Genomic DNA, 18,587 nt, shown 5'->3' on the forward strand with positions numbered 1-18,587 from the left:
TTCTTTATAATTTTTTCATTTTTAAAGTCTACTTTGTGGCCTGTATTCCCGAAGTATTAATAAATTTAGATTTCCACAACTGTCTCTATTTAAAATAATATTTATAGTAATTAATTAGAACATTTAAAGGTCTAGAAGTTTCACTTGCTTGCTAATGTGACTATTGAAACTTTAACCAAATAGTTTCGCCATTCAGACTGAATAAATTTAATAAACTGTGGGTTGATATTTCAAACGAGACTAAATATTCTGAACGATGAAATATCAAATATTTAGTGACGAAGTTATGATTGTGTTTATAATTCCAAGAAAGCAAAATTCTACATTGACGAAAAACTTACGAATATATTATTAAATTAGGTAGTAGCGTTTTTTATAAACATTACCACTGCGAACGGCAGTGGGTAAGGTATTTCACTAGAGAGAAAACTAATCAATAACAATAAAAAAAATATAGATATTGGGCGCCAGGCATGTACAGAGAAAGAAAACACAGTTGTATATTACTTAAAACTAATGACTATATTTATTCATGATGGGCTGTGATGGTAAATAGCATTGTACAATTTTAATAATTATTATAGTGGTTATATGTCAACGAAAGTGGTGTTAAGAATTGTACTAAATATCTATGAAAACAACTATGATAAAATACAAGACATGTAAAGTTTAAGAGAATATATGAAATGTAGCATTACTTTAATTAATTTGATATTTTATATGATGTTAGTGCAATAATAATATCTATACAAAAGTAATACTATTACAAGGCGTAATGTAATGAAATCTAAAATCTAAATCATATTGTAACTACTAAATCGACATAAATGTTCTTAATAATCTAACCACTAAATATAGTCAGTACGATATCGTTTAAAATGTACGTTAAGTTAAAACTGAAAATCGACTGAAAATCTGAACCTAAATCTACACTTAGCTGTTCTTGAGGCAATCCTGTTTCAAAGAGTAGCAGCGTGAGCTAGGCTCATATACTCTGTACTGTCTGTCGGCGATCCTGCTGGCCAATACAACAAAAGGGGCCAGGATGAGGACACCATGAATCAATACAGCCGTAGCTACTGGCTAGGCTTAGAAATGGGAGCGAAGCAGCATGGGGCCATCATCCATACTGTGGCAATATGGGGACACTACCCGTACCTTGGAACACTACTAGGACCTTGGATAATGTCCGTAACTTGGACCATAACCTTGTACCATAACCTTGGACACAGTCCGTCCATAAGATAACGGTACAGGGGAACACTACCCGTACCTTGGATACTACTTGGACCTTGGATAATGCCCCTACCTTGTAAATAGTCCGTACCTTGGAAATAATACATAGATATGGGACACCTGCCCATACCTTGGACCCTAAAAATACAAAACTCTTGTTTAAAATCAAACAAGGTCTAATAAACAAAATGAACCTACCTCGAATTACTTCCGAGGGCTCACTAAAAATAAAGAACATGTCCTTTCTTCCATGTGACATTCTGGAGGACAAAAGAAAAGGGACGCCAACGTGCCAGCAAAATACAAATACAAGTTAGGTTGGGACATCCAAAACTCTACCCTTACGCACTAATAATAACGAATCAACAAAGATAATATCTCACTTTACCTGTAACTTCGAAATAGCAGCTGATTCAAATTATACAGCAAGATTTTTATAATTGCAGTTTCTCGAAGCAAGGATTTTTTTGACGGTGACAGTCGGACGGTCAAAGCCAAGTGAAGTTAAGCACGGAGAGGTGACAGAAGCGATGTTGACAGCGCCTCCACAGAACAGTGAAACGATAGCAGGGTTGCCGACTAGAGAACGTAAAAATTACGTGTCAAATAAACTATCCGGCCTGAACGAGAGGGAATCCGGTGATGATACGCCAGACATCATATATCATATACAAAGACATGTAACGAACTAAAAACGTTACAGTGAATTACTTTGAAGATAAAATAAATTAATATAACAACTAGGACAAATAAGTTAACTTAGTTAGATATGCAAATTTCACTTAAATTTATACATTAGGCTAGCTTAATTCGTTATATCTGCTATAATGAAAACTTGACCTTTGTCAAGTATTTCCATTATTCAGAAAGGTTTCCCATGACAGATATCTTGGCTTAATAGTGAATATTTTCGAAAAGGAAAACTTTCATTACAGCAATCCTAGTGTGAATATATATTATATATTAATTTTATAATATAATTGTAAAATATTTGTGAAAAGGAAAATTCTGTCGGAAATTTACAATGTGAAGGGGAGAATCCTGCTAATATATGGAATCATTAGAAACTTTAATCAAAACCAGATTTCCATTCGATTTTTGAGTTAATATTTAAGCTAAGAGAGATGAGATTTGAAACAAAGTGTAAATATTTTGAAGGACAAAATATCAAGTATCTAAAATTCAGAGAAAACAAAGCTTAATGCTCAAAATTCAGGGTGGCCTATTAGTGTGAGGAAGTCCAATTTTGTCGTCGTTGTCAAAGATATAGAAAAAGTTTTATATAGATGTTGCATGGTTTATAAAGGAGCATATCCTAAAAATAATTTGTTGTATACGGGGTGTCACAAAACAAGTTCTGATAAAGCTTTAAGTTTTTTTTGCATCCCCCATCTTTTTGTAGATAATTGGATTCAGCATAAAATTTTGTATCTATTAGACCATTTTATTTGAAGTACTATGCCGTGTCGCCATTCTATTTCCCATTTACTAAAACTTTGGTTAAAAACACTATATCGGAAAAGGGGTTAAAAACTGGGGAGAGAAAAAGTAAGTTTTTTTAAAAAACTAAGTATTAAAAAAAGATTTTTTTTAATATTTAGTTATACTTTTCTAAACACCAAGGATAACAGAATAAGCCCGCGAAGACAAATTTACGTTATCTAATACAGGGTAATTTTTATGGTGTCGCCCACATCGCAATATTTAAATTTTTATATCTCAATTTTTTTAGACACCCTGTATATTATTTTTCTTAAGATGCAGAATTGAAAATTGAACCTTTTTTTGTAATTAAAGTGTTAATGGTTTTGCAGATATTATTGCGGTATTATATTACATATGGCCATAGTGCAACTAAATCGGCAACGAAATGGCGCGCTAAGGAAATCTCCAGTTATTATTTCACGTAGTTATCACATTAATACATACTAGCTTTTTCCCGCGACTTCTTTCGCGTTACAAATCGTTCATGCATTGATTTAAATGATTGTTTACCTCTGTATGGATAGAGTTAGTGAGCCTTACAAACGCACTATTTAAAGTACATTATATTAACAGTTTTAGAGCTACTCATATTTCATATCAAAGTTTGCAATTGTCGATTTTCTGGGTATTATACAGGGCGGGTCTTGAATAGGTGCAAATATTTTTAGAGGGCTGGTTGATCTCGATAAAATAAACATATTTTCTTTTTACCGTTTTTCAAATAACTTCAAAATAACCGAGTTATTTTACTTCGAAAATTTTCTTTTTTTCCATTACCTGAAACTAAGTATGTATGTTTGGATAGAGGGTGGATGGCGCTCTTCTGTGGCGGTTTTTTATTTCTTAATTATGTATAGGGTGTTTTAGAACTCGAACCAAAATCGAAACTTTGCAAAATCTGAAAAAAGAAAATCTCTGGAAAATAACAAATAATAGTTAAATGGCTATTTACCCTCTGTGGATAGAACCTATGGGCCCATATAAACTGTATTACTAAAATAAATAGCTTTGACATATGTATAAAGTTTCCAATTTTCGTTTTTTTTCCAGATCACTAATCGATTGACACGATGATCGATTTAGATGAAAAAAAAACTTTAGGTACTTCTGCAACGAAATCATAGCATCGAAATAAATTTTTAGGTACTCGTCCAATTTTTTGACACAATGATCGATTTAGATGAAAAAAACTTTAGGTACTTCTGCAACGAAATCATAGCATCGAAATAAATTTTTAGGTACTCGTCCAATTTTTTGACATAATGATCGATTTAGATGAAAAAAAACTTTAGGTACTTCTGCAACGAAATCATAGCATCGAAATAAATTTTTAGGCACTCGTACAATTTTTTGACACGATGATCGATTTAGATGAAAAAAAAACTTTAGGTACTTCTGCAACGAAATCATAGCATCGAAATAAATTTTTAGGTACTCGTCCAATTTTTTGACACAATGATCGATTTAGATGAAAAAAACTTTAGGTACTTCTGCAACGAAATCATAGCATCGAAATAAATTTTTAGGCACTCGTACAATTTTTTGACACGATGATCGATTTAGATAAAAAAAAACTTTAGGTACTTCTGCAACGAAATCATAGTGTCAATTTTTTGACACGACGATCATTTCCGACGAAAAAAATTTTTAGGTACTTCTGATCGAAATCATAGTATCGGAATAAGTTAGGTACTCGTACAATTTTTTGACATTAAACCTTAAACCATTCATATTTTTAAATGAAACTAGTAGAAATAATCTTAAAAGAAAAAAAAAATTCATTTTTTTCATCTGAATTTCTTTAATATTCTAATTAGGGTATCGGCATATGATGGGCATTTTGTTTTCTACCAATTATAACACGCGTATATCCTCGTTTCCCTTTAATAGTTTGCTTTACCGTGTTGCCGGTCTGAAGACATCGATTCAACGTAAATCGGCATATACACTTATACTAAAGTCGAAGGTGGCGCCGCCCGTGACAATACCGGTGTACCCCAAATCTATATATGATATATTTTATTCCTAGAAGGATGATTTGAAGAAGAAATATTTCGTTCATATTATTGATGTCACTAAATAAACCCTTCTATTAAATGTTATACTTCTAGATTTAATAGTAATGCATTGTCGTACAGCAAACTTTCATTCCTGATTCTTCTCCTTAAGGGTATGAATTTCATAAATTCGCTATGTCCAAATAATTAACTCATGTCTTTTAACCGATCCTTTGTGCAAATTTTTAGAACTAACTTTACCCATTTGGTTGATGAATTTCAAAAATCTCTTCTAATTCTTTTTTTAGAATTTCATTCTTCTAGCCCAGATAGTAAGGAATTTTCATACAACAAATTGTTCCACATAATTTCACATTCTAAGAGGATGAATTTCCTAAAATCGCTTTGCGTAGCTAATTCACTAATGTCATTTAAACGAACCTTTATGCTAATATTTATGTTTTTAAAGCTGGCGGTATGTACTTACCCATAGAGAAAAGTAAAAATGAAGTATAACTTTTTTTTTACCTTTCTATATGCACTGACCCCTAAAATATCTAAGAACTATATAATCTAACTAACACATCACTGACAATGATAAATAACTGATTTCTAAAGGTATTGTGTGTAGGTGTTTTTCAGGTATGTTTTAATATTTATTCATTTTACATATAGAAATGGCGACTAAACGATATAAAAATGTTTCATAACAAATCTAGACACATATATACCTTCCATTTAAAAAAATTCACAGCTTTTGCAACATGCGCAACCATCATAGGCGTATTGAAAATACCAGACACAAAAGTCGGCGGTGGTCGGCAATCACCTGTTTTTTACATTTTATATTAACTTGTGACGTCATTTGGAAGAGCTCATTAGAAATATAAAAGAACTAAACCTTGTTTGGAAAGCAATTTGACATTCGTGACGTCAGCACTCCGGCAGTCTAACGTATCGCTAATTGCCATTCGCAAATATATTCCAGATACGTATAGTGAACAAGTGAACCGTTCACAACGTTAAATAATTTTGATATTTGATTTTTATAGTGATGGCTTTTTATAAAAGTGAAGAATTTAGTAAGAAAAATATTAATGATGGAGATGGACGTGTGCGGATTCATGAATGGTCACGATCACGGTCACGACACTATAGAAATGTGAGGTATGTATATACATAGGGGAATTAATGACATTAATTTGCAATAGCAACTCGAACCCACAGTTTTATTATGGAGCCAGATTAAACCAATCAGAATGAGTATTATGTTACCGTAAAAGCGCGAATATTGGTTAAACGTAGGGTTACCCACGGCCACGTTGGTGCCCGAAATATGCAAAAAAGGTCAGTTTAGGTTAAGTTTAGATTAGGACTATATTTTTATTAATGCAAAACCAACTAAAACCTAATTCTAATCTAACCTAAACTCACTCACTCTTTTGCATATTTCGGGCTATTACCTAGGTATAATATTCGAACTTACGGTGTAAATTTATGGATGGCCCATAAATTTAAATTCGCCGTACAAAAAATAAGTAATAGTTAGGTACTGTAGATAAAAATAAATTAAAATATAGTTCCATGATAATTCAGTTTACAACTTGTTTTCATAATACCTAATAAAAAACCGTCACAATCACTACTCATAGTATGTATACCTATGTATTTTTAAACATTATGAGATTTAAGTATACATAGGTGCCCATAATATGAGTAGCGTTATTGACGGTTTTTTGTTATGATGAAAATATATTATCGATTGCAGCAAGTATACCTAGTTTACATTCAGTATGTCCAATTAATATAGAACATTATACCTATGCATGAATTTAAAAATTTGCTACCATTATGTTTTGATAGTTGAGTTTTTGAAATTATTTGTTAGCTTCTTAAACAAAGCAGACCCATAATAATTCAAATCTTTATCATCCAAGACTTCCAAGAATTATAAAGTAATCTCACGTCAATTTTTTTTTTTCAATTATTGTATGCCTTAAATGCTTGCAAAGTTAACAAAACTATTTCTTTGAATACCTTGCAATTAAGATATTTGGTCCAATTTATCAGTGTAACAGTCAAATTTCCTCGCAACGACCTCTGTGTGCTAGCTCATGAATTATCGCAAATAACTATTATTTTTGCATCATGTTTACTATAATTTTATTGTTAAATATTGTTTTATTTAAATTTTACAATTATGCAACCCGATATACACCGCGATATACAGCTATAGATACACAATATTGTCACTGGACCAGGCACACCAGCAGTAGTAGGCTTTTTGTCCATCTCTCTATATCTTTGATCATCACCTCCGTCACTTGTCACTGTCAGATCAAATCAGATGTTTTTGGATTTATTTATCCTTTGTTTTGGTTATTGAAATTTTATAATTATCAGATAAAATTTCGTAGTTAAATTGGTTATTTTTGATGTGGATCGCAGTGTGCAATTCATTCTTTTAATTGTGGAATTTCTGAGTTTAGTTCGTTCATTGACCGGATATGGAATATGGCTGAGGAGAAAACATCATTTTTTATTTATGCCTTTTTGTGAGTTGGACTAGGCAAGATATTATATAGTTCTCTATCTATATCCTGGAGGGAGATTTTCGGTTGATATCTGATTTTGTGAAGGAAATCGAATCCTTGCATCACTTCTTGTGTACTCTCCGGCTGAAGAGTGTCGTCGTGAAGAACTGGCTGTCGTTTCGTGAAGCATTCCCTGTTGGTGAATAGCAGGTCTTCGTAAAGAAGGATTAAGGCTTCCGAAACACATTTGGTCAGAAACGTGGTTGGATTTTGTTGAGTTTACATGGACCACCGACCAATTTCTGTAAGGGATTAAATAGCCAAATTTTTCCGACCGATATCTCGATTCCACGTGCCCAAGAAGTCCCCGAATAGTTCCAAGGTATGCTATAATTCTTCTGCCTATTCTAAGTCAAGGCTCAACTGATTTTTGTTTATATTGTTGTCTGGTTTTCGACTTTTCCAAGCCCACGTGGTGTAGAAAGATTAGTTGAGTGTTATCTTTCTCAAGTCTTATTTGGTTGTTCGTAATTGTAGAGCAAGAAGACCGATCCAGACAGAACAGCCAAAGACCGACCAAGACCGATCCAGTAGCACATAACAGTCCAGAATTCCATCCGTTCCTGTTGTCCGTGTAGAGGTACTCGTTGGACACCATAAACCCTCGTTGAGGGTTTTTATGTTCATCATTTGAAACACCTCCCATGCATCTGTACCTCTGCTGACATCCGTGGGCTCCAGTGACATCACATCGAGCTGCTGTACACCGTCGTAGCCACCCATAGCTATACACCGTAGCTCAGCCGGAGGAACTTCCGAGTAATTTCAAGACTTAGAGTAAGACTGTTTAGATTTAGTTTCATATTTGTAATCTACCCAGGATTTTGTACTTAGTTTAAGTAAGAGGGATTATGACGTCATACTTTTAGTTTTATTGATTTAAATTTCATTTCACTTTACATCTATTTTCATTTACCTTCAATTACATTTCATTCATTTTTTTTCTTTATATAATAACTTTTTATATATCCTATTTAACTTTTTAATATTTCAATATATTGCTTAAATATTTTTAGTAGTATTATTTACAGTCTAGCCTCATAGTTAAGTTAGAGTCACTTAAGTACAAATAGTTATAGTAGTAAGATTTGAAGTTCATGGTAGTTACACTCAACAGTTCGAGGTTAGTGTTGAAGTCTACTTACTAGTTACATCTTTATTGCCGAGTTCATAGAGTATAATCTCGTGGTGCCCTTTTATTAACATCTTTGAACCCCGACCACCCGGCTGTTAAAATTAAAAAGCTAGTGGCATCTATGCAACTCATCCTAATTAAGTAAACTTGTGTTTTATTGAACTTCAAATTAGAAAGGGCGTGGCATCAGTTCTGCCTCATATCCGAAATTCAGATTGTGTGTGACACAATGAAGGAATGAAGAGTCAACGTGCAACGTGAACGAGAAGATAAATGGAAAGTAAAAAAAATGTAAAGTCTTAATTACTAATTACACATTCCTTTCCTTTTCCCTTTAGTTCTCCTTCCTAAAATGTATATTGCCTTCCCTAAGATTTTAAATATAAATGATTTAAACTCATACAAGTTTACCACAATTTAAACTTAATATAATTATTTAATTATTAAATCCATAATTGTATTAAAATATAACACTTACTAAATATTAACTATTTCTACTTAATCATTTAATAATTCTGATAAAGACACGCTTGATTATTTATTTTAGAAATCATACGGGATAATCATTAATATGACTATATTAAAAATATTTAAATCAAAATGTATTTGAAGGAATGCTACTGTATTACAATAAATTGTAAAACAAGTATGTAATAATAACTCGGAATAATTATTAAAAAGCAGCATATTTGGTATACTCTATGAAGTGATTTTAAGTGCTCCTGTCCATTTTTCAATTAATAAAGTGCCTATTTAGATACATTATCACACTTCACACCTTCAAACGATAAAAACTTATCTCAATAAATATTAGGCACCGCTTTGGATTCATTTGTTTTTACGCCTGTTGGCGGTGGAAACCATGCAAGCTTTTTCTTTGTCCTAAGTTGTTAATTACAAAATAATAATCATATAAAAAATATAGATCCTAATAGCCTAAATTTTATCCTTTATCAAAATGTATCAGCAGATCCGATGAGACTCGAGTTATTATATGTTTTGGAACTTAATGATTTAATTAATTATTCCCTCTGATGCATCGATTGTGCGCATTATCCTACGTGCCAAGAAAAAATATTGCATTAGTCTAAATTTATTATTTATTTTATTCCGCTCTTTCACGTATAATTTGCCCCTTGCTTCGCATACGGAAAGAGTTAGATTAAAATAGCCCAACTGTACCTAACAACCCATGCCTTGACGCATATTCTTTTTTATAATAATATCGGCTTTCCCAGACTAAACATCCATATCCATAAAATAGTTGGCCCACACACACTGATAAGACCTCATTTCGGCTCTCGAACGTCCTTGCTCTATTCGATGATCAACGCCGGTTAAACTATCAACTTACGTGTTGACAAGTCGATTAAGCAGGTTATTGAACTTGGACCGTACCATGTCGCCTCTAGCATGTCGTTTTTTCAAAGACGGGTCTCATATAAACGCAGCCAGAAGTATTTTCAATACTAAAAGAATCATCAAGATTGGTGAAGCGGTTTCGGCGGTATGGATTTAACAAAAAAATCTTTGAGCTTTTATATATTTATATGGATTATCTTCAAAATAACTCATTATATTAAAATATGATATTAATAATTATAATTTTATTGAGTATTGTTTTTTCCGAATTTTAAACACAATCCTCACCCTTTTTACCAAATGTTTGATATTATTTTGCCATTCAAAATATTTACTATTGTTTCAAATCTCAACTCCCCTAACTTAAATATTAAATCAATTCTGTCAAATGGCGAATATGTTTTTGGATTAAAGCATCTATGGTCCCATTAGCGAGTTCTCCCCTTCACATTCTAAATTTCCGACAGGGTTTTCCTTTTCGCAGATATTCACTATTAAAGCGAGGATACCTGTCATGGGAGACCTTTAGGAGTCATTTAAATATTTGACGAAGCTGAATGTTTAATTGTGGCAGATGAACAAATTTAAAAGTTGAATTTAGCTAGTGTAATATACAAAGCGATCCAAAATGACTAAAATAGTTGGTTATTATTATTTTACTCATTTGGTGGTCAATAAATAACTTTTACTATCCGAAACATTACGTTACATTACACAAACTTCGTACCTAGGAATTTTATAGTTTCAATAACTGCACTAGTAAAAACTAAAATACTTAAATATATTATGACAAAGCCACGGTGTTAATATTATTTCAATGCCATGAACATAAACGGTAACCATCAGCTCTGTAAAATACAGAGCCGGAAAGTTCTGATTTCTGCCATATCGAGCGCTGCTGTCAAAATTTTTAAAATCAACTTGAATGCTCGAAGCTTATAGATATAATTTAAAAAAGGCGTCCATTGAACCCAAAGAGGCCTGATTTGAAATACAAAAGTCAAAGCAATAGATATAAGATGATCTAACATTTTGTAAAACAAAATATAAGTGGATGCAATATGTATTTACTTACGGGAGCAGTCAGAACTTTCGTCACTGGAATCCTCGCAGTCAACCACGCCATCACAAAACTTGTATAGTCCCACACATTTTCCATTATAACATTGAAACTCGTTCTTCTTGCACAGTTGTGCAACAGACGAAATGACAGTCAGGGTAACAGCGGTTAAGAAAACCCTCAAAATCCTGAAACAAATTTTATATTAACATTATTGATATATTTTTTTCTGTATAATTTATGTTAACCATTCTTCTTTATACGAGATTTTATTCACTCGTTATAGTAATTAATAAATTATTGCAAAATAATTGATAATTAATAATTGTTGCAAAAGTTCTATTAGACTTTTTTCGAAGAGGCGTTAAAGTTGTACTTTTGTCTAGAATTTCATTTCACTTGGAATAGTCATTTAAAAGTTATTTGCAAAAATCTACCTTCAAATTAGTAAAATTTATAATACCAGCAAATACCAGCAAAATTGTGATTTTGTCATTGTCAAAATCGATGTCACATTTTGTTTGAAGGACCAAATAGAGTAATTTTGTATAAAATAATTATGATTTGCGCAACTTATGAAAAACTTACGATGGTTAAACGGCATTTTGCTGGAAATAATATTCTCGCTATGATAGGTAATTTCGTAGCTCAGTCACCGGAAAGCCTATACCGTATAAGTGAATAGTTTAAAGAATATGGTTTTGAAACTAAAGGCATGGTATTAACCACATGTAAGTGTAAAGACAAAAATAATTGAATAGGAAGAAAACCATGACTTGCATATTCTTTATGTGGAAGAATATACTATTTAATATATAAATAAACTGAAAACGACATCTCTGTGGAATGCTAAAGATTCTTCCCTTGTGCAGTAAAGAATCCCCCAACAGCTTTGTATTGTGAGACGTGAATTTTACAATCATTTGGAGTATTGGTTAGCTGTGAATGGAGGACTATCTACATATTTTATTAATTAGTATAGTTCAATAAAATTTCTTTAGTTACAAATATTTCTTTTATTTGATAAATTACTGTGGAACAGTTATCATCGAGATCTGCAAGTGGTAAAGCGACCAATATTTCTTTTATTTGTTAAATACGGGGTTGAATTATTGTGGATGTATGTGGTATTATCGAGGCCTGCGATTGATCGAGTAATGAACAGCAAACAAGTCATACACCGCGAATACTATTCTCAGTTCAGCTAATTCTTTTGTAGATGATCATTTCAATTTAGAAAAAAATTAACCACCCTTCCAAAACCACATGAATTCTTGCAAACAAAAAAAAAATGTAACATCGAATTTGACAATGACAAAATCATATTTTTGCTGGTATTTTAATTGTAGCTTTCTCTGGACCGTGTTGTAAATTTTTAGTAATTTGAAAGTAGATTTTTGTAAATAACTTTTAGATGCCTATTCCAAATAAAATGAAATTATAGACGAAAGTACAATTTTAACGCCTCTTCAAAAAAGTCTAATACAATTTTTGCAAAAAATCATCTGGGGAGATAATATTTGACCTTTTCAAAATTTACATGGAATTTCCTATATCCCGTGTTCCGATGCACCACACGGTATATATACACAGTATATTTAAACAACCACTACGATCTATCTGTAAAGTATAAAATATTTAGCTTTTTTCAATGAGATCTTCTATAGATAATTTGGATTTCAAACCATGTACTCTGTTGGGTCGTTCAGTATATCCAATATACGACTCCATATTAAATTTACGAAATATAAGATAGACATTGTCTATTTTTGTTTTCAAATCCTTTCGGAATAGCAGCACTTTGCTATAAAAGAAGATAAGTATTATTATTGTCAAGCGCAAGAATTTTAGATTTATCATTAAAATAAATCACCCAATATATTAAATAAAATATATTTTTATAAACATAGCATTTGCACAATAACAATTAAACTAGAACAAGTTGACGTCAGACTAAGATCTGAAGGTGAACTTTGTTTAATTCTTATTGGTGTAAATATCAATATGTAGAATTATTAAAAAAATTAATGAGAAAGGAGTCGGACTCCCTCGGGGAGAATGAATGAAGAAGTCACGCGGTTCAGTTGAGCGGATTTCTCCAAGTATTATAATGACAGTAAAGTAAGTTTATAATTTTTTATATATTTTCTCTTAGTACATTTTATTGGTCAAAAGGTATTCTACTTGACATTTCTCCTACCTAATTAATGTATTTAATTCTTTAATAAATTTATATTTTGTTTTTATATATATTGATTGTTTTAATGATCTTCGATACCTAAAACGTCCCTAGCCGCAACCCTCTAAAACGGGGTCGCGACATTATTACCAATAGAAAAAACATAACATTTTAAGTATACTTAGTTTATTAAAAAAAAGTTCTTACAGTTGAGGGTTGGAAAAAGTTCTGGAAGAGTTCTGGAAAAAAGTTCTGTTTGCTAGAAATTATATTCAACCGAAAGTTTTAGAAATATAGTTTTTCCATTTTATTTGCCCTAACCGATAGTTAAATGTCAATATAACACACTTTTTTCATTTGATTTATTGTTTTTATTATTTCGATAAGCAGGCAGTAAAAATCCATTTATCATTTATGACGAATAGATTTGACGTCGCATTACACAAAATAATAGGTGAATGAGTTTGTTCCATATAAATATTGACATTTTACAACAAAATTATGCATAAATGCCTATAATCACAGAACAGGCATATATGAAAACAAAAAATGTATAAAAAATTGAAATATAAAACAAATTGGTTTGTAACTTTCAAAGGTCTTTCTTTTTTGAGGGTAAAACAATGATTAATTTAATGGAGAGAAAATAGCTGGAAAAGTACGACTAAAATAGACTTTTACAGGTCTGTTGTGTCTTTTTTCTTATCTTTAGATTACATTGTTTATTACATTCGTTCAGCGGATCGTCTAGCCCACCTGGTTGACCCAGTTGGGTTGTCTCTATTGTCGCTAGTGGTAGGCTCCCGACCCTTGCTAGCGTCGTAGCTTGTGTGTGGACGCTGGTCTTCCGCAAATATCAGCCGCCTCTCCTGTAGTTCCCTTTGGGGTTGGTCACTTGGAACTTCTATGGATAAAGTTTCCAGTGTTGCTATGGGATTTCCCAACAGCTTTACCTGTGTTGTTTATTATACTTGATCTCATAGTGTTCCTACGAGTCGCTAAGTTTATTTGGCCTACCTCTACAGAGCTCGGCATGTAGAAGTAAGAGGTAACTTCGTAATGCCGAGTGTAACATACAATGAGTATAGACTAGTCTTCTATCCAGCGAAGTATCCTTTTGACCTGGTCCTGTTATTGTAGGATTTCAATTTTTGGTGATATTCTCTCCTCTAGCTCCGGGCGTTTAAGCCAATACTCCCCCACACCTTCTATCTGTGAGACATGACGACAGACAGTAGAGGGTGCCTGGTATGACGGACAGGATAGTCTTGATAGATACGCCTTGGTGCAATTCCCTGGCCACGACACTACAGCCAGATACAAGACACCGATATGCTTCTAGTTCAGCTAAAGTGCTAGAGGGGATTCCCCCTAGCATCTGACTAGGAAGACTATGCGCCGATTCTTCGATTTGATTCGTTCATGCATTTATAGTGAGTATGATGTGGTTCGTCGATGCAATTCGTTTGTTTGTCTGGAAATTCATCCATGGTTGACAGACCGCCGCAAAACCCATCGCAATGGAGCACCAAATCGATGCATTGACAAACCGCATCCAAAAAGCGCATCATCGTATAGTATTTAGTATGGGTCTTAAATCTGCGTGTTAGTATGCGCGTGTTAGTCTGCGTGTGTCTTAGTATATTAATGTCATATAAATGAATATAGGATGATTCACGGCGATGCCGATGGCACGTTAGACGTTTATGGAGAACCTATATAAATTTTCAAATTCAAGTTATCTGCTCCATTCTTCTAAAATATTTTCAGCATTACAGTGTTTGGTTTAGTTAATAATTCGCCGCATAATTCGAAAAGTAGTAGCATCTTTCTTATTTTAAATGGAACACCCGTTGCATGGAAAGTACTTTCATATCTCTTAATTTTCTACTAACCTATTATACCTATCTCTAATAGTTTTTGAGATAAAAAATTTAAACATGTGAAAAATTGACAAAAACATGATATATGCATATTATTTAAAAAATCTAATTAAATTGATTTTCAACGATATATCATGTTCCTATATTTAAACCTTCCAGTTTTTTAAGTAGATCAATTCAAAAATTATAATTCTATTATTATAGTTTCATTTCAAGAATTTCATTACCATAACAATTTTAGAAATTTAGAACGTAAACTCTCAGAACCTCGCAATTAGTGGAATATATTAGTGGTTTCAATTACACTTTATATTTTTTAGTTTACGATCGTTCACAATGTCTAAAAAACACAATTAAAATTAATAAAATATCCTAGCAACAGCTTGCGTTAGTCAGTTGTATCCATAGAGAAAGCCTAATGTTAGCGTATACGTATGGTTTGCATACTCCACCTACAAACTGCTTTATAACTACTGAACACATATTGGCCTTGTTTGCCAGTTGAATAAAAAATTACTTATTAAGATTCGGAGGCCCCCTAAAAGACGGGGCCCGGGGCGGATCGCCCCTTCCGCCCCCCCCCTTAATCCGCCACTGAGTTTCAATTAGACTTTATACTTTTTAGTTTACGATGATTCACAATGTCTGAAACACACAATCAAAATTAATAAAATATCCTAGGAACAGCTTGCGGTAGTCTGTTGTATTCATAGAGAAAGCATAATATTTAGCTTATAAAACAATCAACTTTTGATTTCTAACCACAATTTCTCTTGACGGAAGATAATCAAAAGCCAAAATGATATTTCTCGCACATTTTGAAGTATAATTAGTGGAAAAGTTAAAAGTTTGATAACTTTTTCTACTAATTAAAAATGTCTACCACTAATGTTGCGGTTCTGAATGCTTACATTGAAATTAAAGAAACAAATGTAAAATCGCTATTTTTGGGGCTTACTCAACTGGGCCTCACAATGCAAATTCACCTCAAATATCCATTTAGTTGGTCATTGGCAAGCGTTCTCTCATTGTACATGAAAATATCAAAAGAAACATTTACTGATCTGGATAAAATTGATAGTTAAATAGTAAGATTCACCCGGAGGTACTCCACCCCCTAGCCACTGACATCACTGACATTCTATTTAATATATCCCATTCTATATATTTCATCTAATTCAAATATTATTCGGATCTATTGGTTAATAATCTTCAAGAACTAGCTAGTGACACCTGAAATAGTATAGCGGCTTCCCCCGGATGCAAATCTGCCGCTAAACAGATTCGTATCCCAATCGAATAGGCTAATTGGGGTACCTCACTACCCCAACGCCACATCGTGTCAATTGAGAAGACAAGGGAGACCGCAAACTCTCAAGACCAACCTCGAAGGCAAGACGTCACAAGAGGTTTTCTTCTCATGGTCAAACGACCCGTTGCCTTATAGTACATGCAACGTTTATAGTCAAAAGACTCGCAACCCCCAAATGCCAGCTCTGTGACAAAACACAACATTACACAGCCGGCCGGTCTGTCTACTACTGACCTGCCGTCGGCAAGCTAAGCCTCCTCTTACATCACAATTTTACCTGATCACAAATATTTACCATACTATACCATACCGCCATTACTCGCTGACGAGTATTTGACACGCATCAGAAGATGGTCACGCAAGGCGTTTTCTTTCATGAGCTTTTCTGTGACTGAAAAGCCCGATACGTGATGTTATCTGTCTACCGCACTCCAGACATTCAAAAATCTCATCGCTTTGTTGCCTCTTTACTTTTTGGTTGTCGCTCTTAACTGACTTTACAATTTTTCTCCATTCCGTTCTATTGTGAGCTGCCTCTTCCCACTCATTCTGCTTGTTAATTCCCTTTAAGTTTTCGTGGAAAATATCCTTGAACCTTTTGAGTTGTCCACCTGGCCTCCTCTTACCGTCTACAAGCTCACCGTAAAGCAGAGATTTTGGTATGCGGTTTTCTTGCATTCTGCATACGTGACCAGCCCATCTTAAGCGGGACTTTGTAATCATGACTTCAATACTCTTGCAGTTAGCTTTTTCAAGGATCGATACGTTTGAGACGTGATGGAACCATTTTATTCTTAAGAGTTGTCTAAGATGTCTCTGTTGCAACTTGTTTAATGCGTTTATGCGTCGGCGGTACGGCACCCAAGTTTCGCTTCCATATAACATAGTGGGAATTATTATCGCTCGGTACACCGCAAGTTTCGTTTTTGTGCTCAAGTCATGATTGTAGAAAACCCTGTCTTTTAATTTCCAGAATGCTCTTGAGGCGCTGCTAATCCTGTGCTGAATTTCAGAGTCGATATTGGCCCTTTCCGAAATCAAACTGCCGAGGTAATTGAATTTTGTATTGCTACATATTCCAATAGTTCGTCTCCGATTTTTATAGCATTGTTGTGATCTTCCGGGGGAGTGCACATGATTTTAGTTTTATCGATATTCAGCTTAAGTCCCAAGGCCTCGTATGCCCATGTATATGTGTTCAACATTTCTTGCAATTGCTGTAACGTATTAGCAACTAGAGCACAGTCATCAGCGTATTGAAGTTCTGTGATGAATTTTGTACGTGTTTTTGCCCTGAGTCTTTTTATGTTGAACAGACCGCCGTCGTATCTGTATCTAATGCCCAAACCTCTCTCCTGCAGTTTGCTGTCTACTATAATGGAGAGCGCTGCCATGAATATATTGAATAGGAGAGGCGCCAAGACACATCCCTGCCTAACGCCTGTGTTTGTTAGGAAGGGATCGCTCAGTGATCCATGATATGACACTCTTGATTTGTTGCTGTTATGGAGGCTTTTACACACTGTAAGAAATTTGATGGGTACTCCGAACTATTTACATCGCTTGCCAATGAATCGTACTATTTTCTGTAATCGACTTTCATATAGAGTGTTTTAGCATTACTAGATAAATAAATAGAGAGTTTTCGAAGAAATGCATATTCTTTATTAGAATAGTGAATAAATAAAAGCATTATTATAACAAACTTATTTTCCAAGTTTTACACAAACTTCTACGCTAATTGAAATCACTAATTTATTCCACTAATTGCGAGATTCTGAATAAAGCTTCATTCAGAACCTAGCAATTAGTGGAATTAGTTGTTTAGATTTCAAAAGTTTATTGTTTTATAAGCTAAATATTATGCTTTCTCTATGAATACAACAGACTACCACAAGCTGTTGCTAGGACATTTTATTAATTTTTATTGTGTGTTTTAGACATTGTGAATCATCGTAAACTAAAAAGTATAAAGTCTAATTGAAACAGTGAAACTACTAATTTATTCCACTAATTGCGAGGTTCTGAATGAAGCTTAAAGCTTAATAATTGATAAATAATTATAAAGTTTAAATATTTGTTATGGTAACGATTTTTTAAGTGAAACAACTATAATAGAATTATAATCTTACAGCTTTACTGAAGAAACGAGAAGGTTTAGGTATAAGAACATAGTGTATAGTTGAAAAGCAATTTTATTCGGATTTCGATTTTTTAAATAATGACGCTTTATTAATAATAAGTCTTGACAATAATATACATAGGCTTGAATTTAAATTAACGATAATTTGAACGATTTTATAACAATCGGAAATATTTTTTTTTCTGATCTCCCTGATTGATA

At 33.2% G+C, this 18,587-nt stretch overlaps 1 protein-coding gene across 1 annotated transcript in view; it reads right to left on the minus strand.

The window, feature by feature from the left end:
• The window catches only part of LOC115885674, a 528,892-nt gene that overhangs the window by 455,724 nt on the left and 54,581 nt on the right, over positions 1-18,587 (minus strand). The window contains exon 2 of the mRNA XM_030904655.1: positions 10,885-11,057. Within this exon, the coding sequence (XP_030760515.1) occupies positions 10,885-11,057 (173 nt within the window). The remainder of the gene's footprint in view (positions 1-10,884; positions 11,058-18,587) is intronic.

Source organism: Sitophilus oryzae, unplaced genomic scaffold, assembly GCF_002938485.1.
Source record: "Sitophilus oryzae breed Bouriz unplaced genomic scaffold, Soryzae_2.0 scaffold_41_pilon_pilon, whole genome shotgun sequence".
Taxonomy (NCBI): Eukaryota; Metazoa; Arthropoda; class Insecta; order Coleoptera; family Curculionidae; genus Sitophilus; species Sitophilus oryzae.